At 46.9% G+C, this 17,360-nt stretch overlaps 1 protein-coding gene across 7 annotated transcripts in view; it reads right to left on the minus strand.

The window, feature by feature from the left end:
- NMNAT1 (nicotinamide nucleotide adenylyltransferase 1) overlaps positions 1 to 17,360 on the minus strand; it is a 44,912-nt gene that overhangs the window by 6,556 nt on the left and 20,996 nt on the right. For 4 of the 7 annotated variants that reach the window (XM_005544841.5, XM_015442831.4, XM_045381017.3 and 1 more), the window contains 2 exons: positions 4,459 to 4,629; positions 1,200 to 1,383 (listed from right to left, as the gene is read on the minus strand). In XM_005544841.5, the coding sequence (XP_005544898.3) occupies positions 1,200 to 1,383; positions 4,459 to 4,573 (299 nt within the window). In that variant the 5' untranslated portion in view covers positions 4,574 to 4,629. The remainder of the gene's footprint in view (positions 1 to 1,199; positions 1,384 to 4,458; positions 4,630 to 17,360) is intronic. The other 3 variants (XM_074020932.1, XM_015442841.4, XM_074020925.1) reach the window with 1 other exon arrangement.

Below are 17,360 nucleotides of genomic sequence, written 5' to 3' on the forward strand. Positions count from 1 at the left end.
CCACCCACTGCAAGCTCCGCCTCCCAGGTTCATGCCATTCTCCTGCCTCAGCCTCCTGAGTAGCTGGGACTACAAGTGCCCGCCACCACACCCGGCTAATTTTTTCTGTTTTTAGTAGAGATGGGGTTTCACCGTGTTAACCAGGATAGTCTCAGTCTCCTGACCTCGTGATCCGCCCGCCTCGGCCTCCCAAAGTGCTGGGATTACAGGCGTGAGCCACCACGCCAGCCGCCTGTCTCTTACACTTAGACTGATGATAATAACATCTTCTGGCAATTTTGCCTTTCTCATTTGGGGCACAGACAGGCCAGGCAGGCTTCCTCTATTTTCTAACAGTGATATCACATAGTAGCAAGCATGCAAACATCTTTTTTTTTTTTTTGAGATGGAGTCTTGCTCTGTCACCCAGGCTGGAGTGCATAGGCACAATCTCGGCTCACTACAACCTCCAACCCTGGGGTTCAAGCGAATCTCCTGCCTCAGCCTCCCAAGTAGCTGGGATTACAGGCGTGTGCTACCATGCCCGGCTAATTTTTGTATTTTTAGTAGAGACGGGTTTTCACCATGTTGTCCAGGCTGGTCTCAAACTCCTGACCTCAGGTGATCCACCTGCCTCAGCCTCCCAAAGTGCTGGGATTACAGGCGTGAGCCACCGCGCCTGGCCGCAAACAACTTAAAACATAATGAGGCCGGGCGCGGTGGCTCAAGCCTGTAATCCCAGCACTTTGGGAGGCCGAGACGGGTGGATCACGAGGTCGGGAGATCGAGACCATCCTGTCTAACACGGTGAAACCCCGTCTCTACTAAAAATACAAAAAACTAGCCGGGCGTAGTGGCGGGCGCCTATAGTCCCAGCTACTCGGGAGGCTGAGGCAGGAGAATGGCGAGAACCCGGGAGGCGGAGCTTGCAGTGAGCCGAGATCGCGCCACCGCACTGCAGCCTGGGTGACTGAGCAAGACTCCGTCTCAAAAAAAAAAAAAAAAACATAATGAAAGACACAGAAGGGCTAAGGAAGATCCATCCTTTGGTGCTGTGCTCTACAGTCTTGTAGTAACCCTCCACAGGAATGGCTTACAACACACGTGACAGTTTTGCAAATCTGTATGGTCACAGACGTAAGCAACGTTGAAACATGGTAAAAACATAAGCCGCTTAGCCATTTACACAGAACTGACAAAGTTGATTACACCATAAATACCTTAGCACCTTAAGAGTCTCTTTCCACTCCTTCTGAAGACTTTCCCATGTATCAACTTCCACCCATTTGGAATTCTTGGTGGCAAGTTCTGCCATGATGACCCGGTGATACGCAGGAATGAGTCCTTTCTTCTTGTAGGCATCACCAACAGGAGAGATGATGCCTTTGACAACTGTGTATCTTCCTGGATAAAGAGTTAGGTTTCACACTAGGTATAACAAATTCAATTTTATACACGATCAATATTATTTGTTTTGTTTTGTTTGTTGAGACAGAGTCTTGCTCTGTTCCCCAGGCTGCACTGGCGTGATCTCGGCTCACTGCAACCTCTGCCTCCTAGGTTGAAGCGATTCTGACTCAGCCTCCCAAGCAGCTGGGATTACAGGCGCATATCACCATGCTGGCTAATTTTTGTATTTTTAGTAGAGACGGGGTTTTTACCATGTTAGCCAAGAGGTCTCCAACTCCTGACCTCAAGTGATCTGCCTGCCTCAGCCTCCCAAAGTGCTGGGACTACAGGCATGGTCACCATGCCTGGCCAATATTGTTTTATAATCACAGATTCTCTTTCTTTAGGGATTCCAGCTTATTAGCTGAATGATCAATTAATTGACTGAAATTATGGTAAAATAAACCCGAGTGTACAGTTCTATGATATTAAGTACAAACACGCTGTTGTGCAACCATTGCTCCTATCCATCTCCAGAATTTTCTCATCTTCCCCAACTGGAACTCTGTACCTCACCTCATTCCCCTATACAGTTAAATTTCTATTGATATTGCCAAATTACTTTGTAAAAAGCCTTAATTTGTATTGTCCACCTAGATGTATGCAAAAGCCTATTTCTCAATGTCATAGGCAAATAGTGAGCTTTAGCAGCCATCCATCCATCTACCTATCAGCATATTATATGATCATTTATGTAACAAAAAAATCGAGGCCAGGTGTGGTGGCTCACATCTGTAATCCCAGTGCTTTGGGAGACCGAGGCAGGAGAATCACTTGAGCCCAGGAGCTCAACACCAACATGGGCAAAATAGTGGGACCCAGTTTCTACAAAAAATTTAAAAATTAGCCAGATGTAGTGGCATGCCTGTAGTCATAGCTACTTAGGAGCCTGAGGCAGGCGGCTCACTTGAGCCCGGGAGGTAAAGGCTGTAGTGAGCTGTGATCTTGCCACTGTACTCCAGCCTGCCCAGCCAGGGTGACAGAGTGAGAACCATTTCCAAAAAAAAAAAAAAAAATCTGTGTTATACACACAAATGTTTGCATATAAATTCATACAAAGAAGAGTGGAAGGATATACATTAAACTGTTATGGTTATCTTATGTTACAGTGGCTCATGCCTGTAATTCCAGCACTTTGGGAGGCCGAAGTGGGAGGATCATTTGAGAACAGGAGTTCAAGAGCAGCCTGGTCAACATGGTGAAACCCCATTTCTACTAAAAATACAAAAATAGGCTGGGCATGGTGGTGTGCGCCTGTAATCCCAGTTACTGGGGAGGCTGAGGCAAGAGAATCGCTTGAATCCAGGAAGTGGAGGTTGCAATTAGCCAAGACCGGGCCACTGTACTCCAGCCTGGGCGACAAAGCGAGGCTCTATAGAGTCGAGGTATTGCCACATTGGTCAGGCTGATCTCAAACTCCTAACCTCAGGTAATCTGCCCCCTCTGCTTCTCGAAGTGCTGGGATTACAGGTGTGAGCCACCACGCCCAGCCTATTCATGCATTGTTTTTTTTTTTTTTGAGATGGAGTCTCCCCTGTCACCCAGGCTGGAGTGCAGTGGCACCATCTTGGCTCACTGCAAGTTCCACCTCCTGGGTTCACACCATTCTCCTGCCTCAGCCTCCCGAGTAGCTGGGACTACAGGCGCCCGCCACCACATCCGGCTAATTTTTTTGTATTTTTAGTAGAGATGGGGTTTCACGGTGTTAGCCAGGATGGTCTCAATCTCCTGACCTTGTGATCTGTCTGCCTCAGCCTCCCAAAGTGCTGGGATTACAGGCATGAGCCACCACACCCAGCCTCATTGTTTATGAAAACTTTTAGCTGGGTGTGGTGGCTCATGCCTGTGATCTCAGCACTTTGGGAGGCCTGAGGTTAGGAGTTTGAGACCAGCCTGACCAACATGGAGAAACCCCATCGCTACTAAAAATACAAAAAATTAGCTGGGCGTGGTGGCACATGCCTGCAATCCCAGTTACTCAGGAGGGTGAGGCAGGAAAATTGCTTGAACCCAGGAGTTGGAGGTTGCAGTGAGCCAAGATTGTGCCATTGTACTCCAGCCTGGGCAACAAGAGTGAAACTTCATCACAAACAAAAGAAAAAGAAAGAAAGAAAAAAGAAAACTTAAAAAGCCGTGTCTGATCCTGGAGGTTTTATGTATGCTAAAGTACAAGCTTTCGCTTTTTGCCTTAAGTAATGGGAAACTCCTGAAGTAGATTAAGCACAGGGATGACAGAATCTAATTCCTTTTTTCTTGGAGGGGTGGTCAGGGTCTTGCTCTGATGTCCAGGCTGGTGGGCAAAGGTGCAATCATGGCTCACGGTAGCCTAGACCTCCCGGGCTCAAGCAGTCCTCCTACTTCAGTCTCCTGAGTAGCTGGGACCACAGGCACATGCCACCATACCTGGCTAATGTTTATAATTTTTTTGTAAAGATGAGGTCTCTCTATGTTTCCCAGGTTGGTCTCAAACTCCTGGCCTCAAGTGATCCTCCCACCTCAGCCTCCCGAAGCACTGCGATTACAGGTGTCAGCCACTGTACCTGGCGTATTTTCTATTCTACAGGTCATAGCCAGATGCTCAATTCTTCCCTCATACTTCACCCTCTTTCTTGGCTAAGAATTCACTGTACAAGGGAGCAGGACAGCATGTTTGTGCCCAGTGGATGAAATGTGTATTCTGAAACAGACCTAGCCATGCTGGTTCTCTAGTCTTTCTATTTTTTTGAGATGATGTCTCACTCTGTCTCCAGGCTGGAGTGCAGTGGCGCGATCTTGGCTCACTGCAACCTCTACCTCCCAGGTTCAAGCAATTCTACTGCCTCAGCCTCCTGAGTAGCTGGGACTACAAGCACAGCTAATTATTGTATTTTTTAGTAGAGACGGGGTTTTACCATGTTGGCTAGGATGGTCTCAATCTCTTGACCTCGTGATCCGCCCGTCTCAGCCTCCCAAAATGCTGGGATTGCAGGTGTGAGCCACCATGCCTGGCTGGTTCTCTAGTCTTAAGTTGTTTTTGGCTACTGCTCCTACCTGTTCCATTCATGTAGTCCTTGGCCAGCTCAAACAACCTGAGGTGCATGTTGGTGATGGGATTGAAGGAACCACAAGCAAGGAGAACCACTTCAGTCTTCTCGGAATTTTCCATGGTAAGAACTTGAAGTTGTTGATCTAAATGGAAAACTGTGACACCTCCCTTGCTGTCTACAAAGGAAAAAGAAAATAAATTCGGTTACACATTTTTTTTTCTAAGATGAGGTCTTGCTCTGTTACCCTGGCTAGAACATAGTGGTGCAACCACAGGTGACGGCACCCTCAGACTCCTGGGCTCAAGTGATGCTCTCACCTCAGCTTCTAAAGTAGCTGGGAACACAGGCACATACCAAATAGATGGGCTAATTATTTTAAAAACTAATTTTTGTAGAGATGGGGGTCTTGCTATGTTGCCCAGGCTGGTATCAGACTACTAGTCTCAAGCAATCCTTCCACCTCAGTCTCTCAAAGTGCTGGGATTACAAGCATGAGTCACCACGCCCAGCCCAGTTATAGGTCTTTTGATGTCCTTCCATGTTCTCATTCACAATAGATGGACTAAAAGTATTTGGCTTAGGCCGGGCTTGGTGGCTCATGCCTGTAATCCCAGCACTTTGAGAGGCTGAGGTGGGCGGATCACGAGGTCAGGAGATCGAGACCATCCTGGCTAACACAGTGAAACCCCGTCTCGACTGAAAATACAAAAAAATTAGCCAGGCGAGGTGGCGGGCACCTGTAGTCCCAGCTACTTGGGAGGCTGAGGCAGGAGAATGGCGTAAACCCGGGAGGCAGAGCTTGCAGTGAGCTGAGATCCGGCCACTGCACTCCAGCCTGGGCAACAGAGTGAGACTCCTTCTCAAAAAAAAAAAAAAAAAAAAAGGATTTGGCTTCGGCTGGGCGCAATGGCTCACACCTGTAATTCCAGCACTTTAGGAGACTGAGGCAGGTGGATCATGAGGTCAAGAGATTGAGACCATCCCGGCCAACATGGTGAAACCCCATCTTTACTAAAAATACAAAAATTAGCTGGGTGTAGTGGCACACGCCTGTAATCCCAGCTACTTGGGAGGCTGAGGCAGGAGAACCACTTGAACCTGGGAGGCGGAGGTTGCAGTGGCCAAGATCGCGCCATTGTACCCCAGCCTGGTGACAGAGCGATACTCCATCTCAAAAAGAAAAAAAAATTTGGCTTCAATCATTATGCTAACTGTAAAAATGCTTCCACATCTCCCTCCCTCCTTTTCAATGTGAAATTTGCAGCTCCCACCATGAAGAGATGGAAGTGACTTCTCCACATTTTTTGACTTGCTTTGGCCAAAAGAATGTGGCACAAGTGATAGTGTGGAGGATGCCAGAACACGTGGGAGCGCAGCAATGCTCCCACTGATAGACATCCAACCCCCGCCCCCATGTGGGGAACACGGCCATCCCCGACCAGCCAACAACTACAGTCCCTCTGCTCAGACACATGAGCAGACCCAAGTGAGGTCAACCAAACCTGGCTCAGATCGTCAAGCCAACAAGCTGACCTAGTCTCAAAAACAAAAATTAGTGTTCATTATCATATGTCACTCAAGTTTTGTGGTCGCACTATTGTGGCCACAGTTAATTAACACAACAATATTATCATCTACCAAATATAGCATTTTTAATCAACATGATAGTAACATCATAATTTTCCACTGAATAGAATTTACAAACCTCTTTTTCATATCAATTATTCCACTGATCCTTCCATAACCCTAATGAAGTGACATAAGGCATCCAATTTTAAATTTTTATTAAAATTTCTTTTTTTTTTTTTGAGACGGAGTCTCGCTCTGTTCCCCAGGCTGGAGTCCAGTGGAGTGATCTCAGCTCACTGTAAGCTCTGCCTCCCGGGTTCACACCATTCTCCTGCCTCAGCCTCCAAAGTAGCTGGTACTACAGGTGCCCACCACTATGTCTGGCTAATTTTTTGTATTCTTAGTAGAGACGGGGTTGGCGGGGTTTCACCACGTTAGCCAGAATGGTCTCGATCTCCTGACCTTGTGATCCGCCCGCCTCGACTTCCGAAAGTGCTGGGATTACAGGCGTGAGCCACCGTGCCCGGCCTAAAATTTCTTATTCAACTAATTCATATATATAGATCTAGAACATCACAAGGTAAAAAAAGCCAATAATGAAAACCAACAGCCATCAATCATATCCCACTCATCATCCCTTCCATCCAGGTCCCTAAGGCAACCACTTTTAACTTTTTCAGCTATTTCTTCCGGTAGTTTCTACCATAACTCTATATTATGTGCTTATAATGCCATCTCTGAATTTATCCCACTTAAACAGTGCCCATTGACTTTCTTTTATGATCTATAAAGATAAGCTCTCATACCCTTTCACTACCTTCTCCCAAACTGCCCAATACAGTTTATCTCCAGACTATGTTGAAAATCATTTTCTCCCACAACTTCGAAGGCATTGCTTCTAGATTCCAACGTCAATGGCATGAAATCCAAAGCCACTTCTAATTCCGGAGGTTTTGAATATCATTTTTTTTTCCTGCCTCGAAGCCTGTAAGGTCTTCTCTTTGTTCGCAGTGTTCTGAAATTTCACAATGCTGTCCTCTAGTGCAGCTTTGTTTCCATCTGTCATGCTGAGCATGGGGCAGGGCCTTTCCGTCTTGAAACTCGTAACATTCAGGTCTAGCAAATGTCCTTGAATTCTTTTATTGATGATTTTCTGCCTTCCATTTTCTCTGTTCTTTGGAAATGTCTATTATTTATTATTATTATTATTGTTATTATTTTTGAGACACAGTCTCCCTCTCTCACCCAGGCTGGAGTGCAGTGGCACGATCTTGGCTCACTGCAACCTCCACCTCTCAAGTTCAAGCAATTCTCCTGCCTCAGCCTCCCAAGTAGCTGGGACTATACGCATGCACCACCACACCCAGATAATTTTTGAATTTTTAGTAGAGATGGGGTTTTACCACGTTCGCCAAGCTGGTCTCGAACTCCTGGCCTCAAGTGATCCACCTGCCTCAGCCTCCCATGAGCCACCGTGCCTGGCCTGAAAATGTCTATTATTTAAATCTGAAGCATCTAATCATTTTTTCTGTATTTTCCACCTCCTGCCTTCATGCTCTAATTTCCAGATAGCCTCAATTTCATCCTCCAATCTGCCTAGTTTTCATTTGTGCCGTTACACTCTTAATTTCCAAGAGCCCTATCCTCTGAATATTCCTGTTTACGGTATTCTACTCGTTTCCCCGACAGATTATCATCTCTATTTCTCTACCAATATTCATGATATATTTTAAAGTTTCTTCAAAAAGAGCTGATAGGACAGGTTGAGTGGGTAGGTAGGGTTTGTGCACAGTGGCCATCACTGTTCAGTAACCTGTCAGTACTGCAGGTCTTTCTACTTGAATTAGTCAGACTCCAAAACAATGTATCCTACAATTTCCTGCCTATATAACAGAATAGTTAAGAGCCTATGCTCTGAAATTAGCTGCCTGGCTTCAAATTGCAGCTCCAACTGCATGACCTTGGGCAACCTAACTAACTTAACCTTCCTTTTGTCCCAGGTTTTTTTTCTTTTTTTTTTTGAAACAGTCTTGCTGTGTCACCCAGGCTGGAGTGCAGTGGTGCGATCTCAGCTCACTGCACCCTCTGCCTTCTGGGTTCAAGTAATCCTCCCTGCCTCAGCCTCCCAAGTAGCTGGGAAGCTGGGATTACAGGTGAGTGCCACCACACCTGGCTAATTTTTTTTTTTTTTGAGATGGAGTCTTGCTCTGTCACTCAGGCTGGAGTGCAGTGGTACGATGTCGGCTCACTGCAAGCTCCGCCTCCTGGGTTCATGCCATTCTCCTGCCTCAGCCTCCCAAGTAGCTGGGACCATAGGCGCCCACCACCACGCGCAGTTAATTTTTTGTATTTTTAGTAGAGACAGGGTTTCACTGTGTTAGCCAGGATGGTCTCGATCTCCTGACCTCGTGATCCGCCCGCCTCAGCCTCTCAAAGTGCTAGGATTACAGGTGTGAGCCACTGTGCCTGGCCTAATTTTTGTACTTTTAGTGGAGTCGGGGTTTCACCTCATTAGCCAGGCTGGTCTCAAACTCCTGACCTTAAGTGGTTCATCTGCCTCGGCCTCCCAGAGTGCTGGGATTACAGGCATGAGCCATCGTGCCCACCTTGTCCCAGTTTTCATCAATCTTAAAAAGGAGAAAATAATACTACCCCCCTCCTGATTGTTGTGAGGATTAAATGAAACAATACAGATCCAGGACATACAACTACATTTGGCAGGCCAGGCACAGTGGCTCACGCCTGTAATCCCAGCGCTTTGGGAGGCTGAGACAGGCGGATCACCAGGTCAGGAGATCGAGAACATCATGGCTAACATGGTGAAACCCCGACTCTACTAAAAATACAAAAAAATTAGCTGGGCATGGTGGCGGGCACTGTAGTCCCAGCTACTCGGAAGGCTGAGGCAGGAGAATGGCGTGAATCCGGGAGGTGGAGCTTGCAGTGAGCCGAGATCGCACCACTGCACTCCATCCTGGGCAACAGAGTGAGACTCCATCTCAAAAAAAAAAACTACATTTGGCAAATAGCAAATATGCTATGAATATAGCTATTATGAACGTTGCATATTATGCTACTAGAATTGTCTTTTGTTTTTTTATTTTTGAGACAGTATCTCACTCTGTTGCCCAGGCTGGAGTACAGTGGTGCAATCTCAGGTGACTGCAACCTCTATCTCCCAGGATCAAGTGATCCTTCGACCTCAGCCTCCCAAGTAGCTGGGACTACAGGCATGCACTGGCTAATTGTTTTTTGTTTTGTTTTGTTTTTTTGTATTTTTTGTAGGGATGGGGTTTCGCATATTGCCCAGGCTGGTCTCAAACTCCTGGGCTCAGAATCTGGAAGCGAACCTGCCCACATTGGCCTTCCAAAGTGCTGGGTTTACAGGTATGAGCCACTGTGCTCAGCAAGCAAAATTTTTTTTTTTTTTTTTAATCAAGAAAACATCAATTTCAAATGGTTTAACCTACAATTGCTATTCTATTCAATCTGTTTTTTTCCCAGAGGATTTTCTTCCTGGAACTCTCCTCCTATCTAGATGAAAAATCTCTATTTGTGAAGCTATTATTCTGAAAACTTCTTCATCTCTCTCCTGGGTTAGATCCCCTATATATTTCTCTTTGCTTTCTAATTTTTCTGGAGCATATCCTCAAGCAGTTTCAGATAAAAGGTTGACCTCCCACACACCCTTTATCATGAAACTACTTGAGAATATGCTCCAGTAGGATGCGTGGGAGATCAAATAAGTTTGATAGGTGCATGGGAGATCAAGTAAGTTTGATGATGTCGTTATTCTTCTTTCAATGATTAACAGCTTGAGAGAATTCTTTTCAACTCAATAACTTCAAATTTTTTTTGGCAGGGGGGGACTTAGTTTCACTCTGTCGCCCAGGATGGAGTACAGTGGAAAGATCTTGGCTCACTGCAACCTCCACCTCTGAGGTTTAAGCAATTCTCCTGCCTCAGCCTCCTGAGTAGCTGGGATTATAGATATCCGCCAACATGCCTGGCTGATTTTTGTATTTTTAGTAGACACAGAGTTTCGTTGGCCAGGCTGGTCTTGAACCTCAGACCTCAGATGATCTGCCTGCCTTGGCCTTTTAAAGTGTTGGGATTACAGGCTTAAGGCACTGTGCCCAGCCCAACAAATTTTTGAAATTATTTTCTTTTAAAATTATAAAGGCGCTTCTTCATTATTTGCTGGCATTCAACATGGCTGTTGAAAGTCTGATGTCATTCTAATCCTTGTTCCTTTATATGTAACCTGCTTTTTCTAGAAGATGTGTAGTATATTATCTTATCCCTAGTACGCTGCAATGCCCAGTGATGAGGGTATCTTTTTCATTCATTGTAGAGAACCTTTTAATCTCAAACTCAATTCATTTGGTTCTGAATTATTTCCTTGATAAATGCTTCCTACTAGTTTTCAATAAGTTAAAAAAACAAAAACAAAAATTTTGCTATTATAAAGGTTTCCAAAATAAAAATTTTAAAATAATTTTCTTTTTTTTTTTGAGACTAAGTCTCACTATTGCCCAGGCTGGAGTGCAGTGGTGAAATCTTGGCTCACTACAATTTCCATTTCCTGGGTACAAGTGATTCTCCTGCCTCAGCCTCCTGAGTAGCTAAGATTACATGCGCCTACCACCATGCTCAGCTAATTTTTGTATTTTTAGTAGAGATGCGGTTTCACCATGTTGGCTAGGCTGGTCTTGAACTCCCGACCTCAGGTGATCGCCTCCCTCAGACTCCCAAAGTGTTGGGATTATACGCGTGAGCCACACCGCCCGGCCAATAATAAATATTTATAAATAATTTCTTTTTGTTTTGAGATGGAGTCTCCCTCTGTCACCCAGGGTGGAGTGCGGTGGCACGATCTCAGCTCACTGTAGCCTCTGCCTCCCGGGTTTAAGTGATTCTCCTGCCTCAGCCTCCAAAGTAGCTGGGACTACAGGCATGGCCCACTATGCCGGGCCAATTTTCATATTTTTGGTAGAGACAGGGTTTCGCCATGTTGGCCAGGCTGGTCTTGAACTCCTAACCTCAAGCGATCTGACTGCTTCAGCCTCCCAAAGTGCTAGGATTACAGACATGAGCCACTGTGCCCAGCCAAATACTTATAAATAAATTTTTTTTTTGAGAAAGGATCTCAGTGTGTTGCCCAGACTGGAGTCCAGTGGCATGATCATGGGTCACTGCAGCCTCTGCCTCCTGGGCTCAAGGGATCTTCCCACCTCAGCCTCAAAGTAGCTGGGACCACAGGCACATGCCACTGCGGCTCACGTCTCAAAGTGCTGGGTCTCACTGTTGTCAAGGTGGGTCTCAGATTCCCGGCTTCCTGCCTCGGCTTCCCAAAGGGCTGGGATTACAGGCATGAGCCACTGTGCTTGGCCTTCAAAATAAATATTCTTGGCCAGGCGTGGTTGCTCACACCTGTAATCCCAGCACTTTGAGATGTCAAGGCAGGGAGATCACTTGAGGCCAGGAGTTCAAGACCAGCTTGGCCAACATGGTGAAACCCCATCTCTACCAAAAATAGAAAACATAGCGAGTGTGGTGGCACACACATGTAATCCCAGGTACTCGGGAGGCTGAGGCAGGAGAATCACTTGAACCTGGTAGGCAAGGGTTGCAGTGAGCTGAGACTGAACCACTGCACTCCAGGCTGGAGTGAGACTCTATCTCAGAAACAATAATATAAATATTAAAAAGTAATAAATATTCCTATATATCCAAAGTATGTCTTAAAAATAATCATTCTGAGATCTTTTTTTTTTTTTTTTTTTTTTTTTTGAGATGGAGTCTCACTTTGTCGCCAAGCTGGAGTGCAGTGGTACCATTTCAGCTCACTGCAACCTCTGCCTCCTGGGTTCAAGCGATTCTCCTGCCTCAGCCTCCTGAATAGCTAGGACTACAGGTGCACACCACCATGCCCAGCTAATGTTTGCAGTTTTTTTTTTTTTTTTTTTTTTTTTTTTTTTTTTTTTTTGAGACGGAGTCTCGCTCTGTCGCCCAGGCTGGAGTGCAGTGGCGCGATCTCGGCTCACTGCAAGCTCCGCCTCCCGGGTTCCCGCCATTCTCCTGCCTCAGCCTCCCGAGTAGCTGGGACTACAGGCGCCCACAACCGCGCCCGGCTAATTTTTTGTATTTTTAGTAGAGACGGGGTTTCACTGTGGTCTCGATCTCCTGACCTTGTGATCCGCCCGCCTCGGCCTCCCAAAGTGCTGGGATTACAGGCGTGAGCCACCGCGCCCGGCCATGTTTGCAGTTTTAGTAGAGACAGGGTTTCACCATGTTTGCCAGGATGGTCTTGATCTCTTGACCTCGGGATCCGCCTGCCTCGGCCTCCCAAAGTGCTGGAATTACAGGCATGAGCCACGGTGCCCGGCTCTGAGATCTTATAAATATAATTCCAGGGACATAATCTTGCTCAAAGTATTTTCAAAACTTTTGGGGAATTATTTTGTAGAGCTCGAAGTTTTTTTTTTTTTTTTTTGAGACAGAGTCTCACTTTGTCACCCAGGCTGGAGTACAGTGGAACAATCTCAGCTCACTGCAACCTCCGCCTCCCCAGCTCAAGTGATTCTCCTGCCTCAGCCTCCCGAGTAGCTGGGACTACAGGTGCGTGTCAGCATGCCTGGCCAATTTTTTTTCTATTTTTAGTAGAAATAGGGTTTCACCGTGTTAGCCCAGGATGGTCTTGATCTCTTGATCTCGTGATCCACCTGCCTCGGCCTCCCAAAGTGCTGGAATTACAGGCATGAGCCATTGCACACGGCTGCTTGAAGCATTTTTAAAATTAACATAGAAATAAAGCAAATGACAACAAACACATCAGCAGTTATATGCTACTTTTTAGTTTATAAAAATAACAGAATACTTTCATTTTTTCTTTTTGAGACAGGGTCTTGTTCTGTCACCCAGGCTGGGAAAGCTGGGAGGTTTAGCTTGAACATGGCTAACTGCAACCACGATCTCCTGGGCTCAAGGATCCTCCTTTCTCAGCTTCTCGTGTAGCTGGGACTTCAGGCACACATCACCACACCCAGCTAATCTTTCTATTTTTGGGTAGAGAAGGAGTCTCATTTTGTTGCCCAGGCTTTGCTTCCCACTTTGGGAAGTGGAGGTGGGAGGATTGCTTGAGCCCAGGAGTTCAAGACCCAGGGCTCAAGTGATCCTCCCACCTCTGCTTCTCAAAGTGCTAGGATTACAGGTGTGAACCACCACGCCTGGCTTTATAAAAATACTTTCGGCCAGGTATGGTAGCTCACACCTGTAATCCCTGCACTTTGGGAGGCCTAGGGAGGTGGATCACTTGAGGCTAGGAGTTTGAGACCAGCCTGGCCAACATGGTGAGATCCCGTCCCTACCAAAAGTATAAAAATTAGTCAGGTGCGGGCCGGGCGCGGTGGCTCAAGCCTGTAATCCCAGCACTTTGGGAGGCCGAGACGGGCGGATCACGAGGTCAGGAGATCGAGACCATCCTGGCTAACACGGTGAAACCCCGTCTCTACTAAAAAATACAAAAAACTAGCCGGGCGCGGTGGCGGGCACCTGTAGTCCCGGCTACTCGGGAGGCTGAGGCAGGAGAATGGCGTAAACCAGAGAGGCGGAGCTTGCAGTGAGCTGAGATCCGGCCACTGCACTCCAGCCTGGGCGACAGAGCGAGAATCCATCTCAAAAAAAAAAAAAAAAAAAAATTAGCCAGGTGTGGTGGCTGGCGCCTGTTATCCCAGCTACTTGGGAGGCTGAGGCATGAGAATTGCTTGAATCCAGGAGGTGGAGGTTGCAGTGAGCTGAGATCACGCCTCAGCACTCCAGCCTGTGTGACAGGTTGAGACTCTGTCTCAAAAAAAAAAAAAAAAAAAGCTGGGCGCGGTGGCTCATATGTAATCCCAGCACTTTGGGAGGCTGAGGCAGGCCAGTCACGAGGTCAGGAGATCGAGATCATCCTGGTTAACACGGTGAAACCCCATCTCTACCAAAAAGTACAAAAAATTAGCCAGGCGTGGTAGCAGGCACCTGTAGTCCCAGCTACTTGGGAGGCTGAGGCATGAGAATTGTTTGAATCCCGGAGGTGGAGGCTGCAGTGAGCCAAGATCACGCCTCAGCACTCCAGCCTCTGTCTCAAAAAAAAATAAAAATAAAAAAGGCTGGTGGCGGTGGCTCATGTGTAATCCCAGCACTTTGGGAGGCGGAGGCAGGCTGATCATGAGGTCAGGAGATTGAGACCATCCTGGTTAACACGGTGAAACCCCGTCTCTACCAAAAAGTACAAAAAATTAGCCGGGCGTGGTGGCAGGTATCTGTAGTCCCAGCTACTTGGGAGGCTGAGGCAGGGGAATGGCGTGAACCTGGGAGGCAGAGCTTGCAGTGAGCTGAGATCGCGCCACTGCACTCTAGCCTGGGCAACAGAGCAAGACTCTGTCTCAAAAAAAAAAAAAAAAAAAAAATTCATACACATTGTCATTTCTCACAAAAAAAATAGGTCAAAAGCATTTAGCATGTTCCAAATTATAATCTATAGTTATTTAGTTTTTCCAGTTAATCTTCGACCTTTGGATATTTAGGTTTTTCTAATTTTTCACTATTACAAACATCTCAAAAAAGAAAAAATGGAGGCCGGGCGCGGTGGCTCAAGCCTGTAATCCCAGCACTTTGGGAGGCCGAGACGGGCGGATCACGAGGTCAGGAGATCGAGACCATCCTGGCTAACACAATGAAACCCCGTCTCCACTAAAAATACAAAAAAATTAGCCGGGCGTGGTGGCGGCGCCTGTAGTCCCAGCTACTCGGGAGGCTGAGGCAGGAGAATGGCGGGAACCCGGGAGGCGGAGCTTGCAGTGAGCCGAGATCGCGCCACTGCACTCCAGCCTGGGCGACAGAGCGAGACTCCGCCTCAAAAAAAAAAAAAAAAGAAGAAAAAGAAAAAATGGGGACCAGACAGCTCACACCTGTAATCCCAGCACTTTGGGAGGCCGAGGTGGGTGGATGAAGAGGTCAGAAGCTAGAGACCAGTCTGGCCAACATGGTGAAATCCCGTCTTTACTAAAAAATACAAAAATTAGCTGGGTGTGGTGGTGTGCGCCTGTAATCCCAGGTACTCGGGAGGCTGAGGCAGGAGAATCGTTTGAACCTGGGAGGTGGAGGTTGCAGTGAGCCTAGATCGCACCACTGCACTCCAGCCTGGGGGACACAGCAAGACTCCATCTTGGAAAAAAGAAAAAAAGAAATAGTGGGTTAAAAATAAATCTGGAGGCCGGGCGCGGTGGCTCAAGCCTGTAATCCCAGCACTTTGGGAGGCCGAGGCGGGCGGATCACGAGGTCAGGAGATCGAGACCATCCTGGCTAACACGGTGAAACCCCGTCTCTACTAAAAATACAAAAAAAAAACTAGCTGGGCGCGGTGGCGGGCGCCTGTAGTCCCAGCTACTCGGGAGGCTGAGGCAGGAGAATGGCGTAAACCCGGGAGGCGGAGCTTGCAGTGAGCTGAGATCCGGCCACTGCACTCCAGCCTGGGTGACAGAGCAAGACTCCGTCTCAAAAAAAAAAAAAAATAAATAAATAAATAAATAAATAAAATAAAAATAAATCTGGAAATTAAGGCTATGCAATGCCTCACTGTGTACATCTAAGACTTGGCAATACTCAAAACATCTGTGTCAAGACTGTTCATTTGTAGCCTAATAGTAGTCAGACATAACTGCGAGGCTGACCAGCTTGCTTTTGTTCAGATTTGATGCTCTCAGTGGACAAAGCTAGTGAATGGCACATCAGGGCAAGAATTTAGGTTTCCGGACTCTTTTTTTTTTTTTTTTTTTTTTTTTTTTGAGACGGAGTCTCACTGTGTCGCCCAGGCTGGAGTGCAGTGGCTGGATCTCAGCTCACTGCAAGCTCCGCCTCCCGGGTTCACGCCATTCTCCTGCCTCAGCCTCCCGAGTAGCTGGGACTACAGGCGCCCACCGCCTCGCCCGGCTAGTTTTTTGTATTTTTTAGTAGAGACGGGGTTTCACTGGGTTAGCCAGGATGGTCTCGATCTCCTGACCTCGTGATCCGCCCGTCTCGGCCTCCCAAAGTGCTGGGATTACAGGCTTGAGCCACCGCGCCCGGCCAAGTTTCCGGACTCTTAAGCTCTCTCCCCAAGAAGAAAAGTGGGAGATAAACTGGAACAGTGTAGATTGGAACTGAGCCCTATCATAGCTAAGGAGTTTAAAAATATCAACTTTAACCCCTTGGACAATGGGAAGCTTTGAAGGTTTCTGAGGAAAGGAGTGACAACAGGGTTCTCAAAATAATATGACATGGGTGTTAAAAACCCTTATTTGGGCCAGGCGCAGTGGCTTACGCCTGTAATCCCAGCACTTTGGAGGCCGAGGCGGGTGGATCACGAGGTCAGGAGATTGAGACCATCCTGGCTAACACAGTGAAACCCCGTCTCTACTAAAAATACAAAAAAATTAGCCGGGCGAGGTGGTGGGCGCCTATAGTCCCAGCTACTCGGCAGGCTGAGGCAGGAGAATGGCGTGAACCCGGGAGGTGGAGCTTTCAGTGAGCCAAGATTGTGCCACTGCACTCCAGCCTGGGCAACAGAGCGAGATTCCGTCTCAAAATAAATAAATAAATAAATAAACAAACAAACAAATAAATAAATAAATAAAAATAACCCTTATTTGGTTGTGTGATCTTGATTTGATCTCTTAACTCTGTCTTTAGGTTCTTCATGGATAAAATGGAGATAACGAGAAGGCCAATCTCAGTTACTTTGAGGATTAATTCTGAGGATAACACATAGCAAGGGGCTTAGCATATTGCCTGGCACAGTGTTAAAATGAATGGTAGCTGTTATTTTTGAGGAAAGTGGTGTTACTGATGATAGTGATGATACACTATTCATTGGACGGGGTGAAACAAGATAGGAGAGGCAGCCACAAATAGTCAGTGGAAATGGAAGTAAGAAATATACTTGAGGTCCAGGCGCAGTAGGTCATGCCTGTAATCCCAGCATTTTGGGAGGGCGAGGCGGGTGGATCACGTGAGGTTGGGAGTTCAAGACCAGCCTGACCAACACGGAGAAACCTTGTCTCTATTAAAAATACAAAATTAGCCAGGCATAGTGGCGCAGGCCTGTAATCCCAGCTACTTGGGAGGCTGAGGCAGGAGAATCGCTTGAACCCAGGAGGTGGAGGTTGCGGTGAGCCAAGATCACGCCATTGCACTCCAGCCTGGGCAACAAGAACGAAACTCTGTCTCAAAAAAAAAAAAAAGAATTATACTGGGGCCTTCTCGAAAGAAGGCAGAGTGGTGGGATCACAGGGACACTGCTAACTGTTCTTAGGG

Source organism: Macaca fascicularis, chromosome 1 (genome assembly GCF_037993035.2).
Source record: "Macaca fascicularis isolate 582-1 chromosome 1, T2T-MFA8v1.1".
Lineage (NCBI taxonomy): Eukaryota > Metazoa > Chordata > Mammalia > Primates > Cercopithecidae > Macaca > Macaca fascicularis.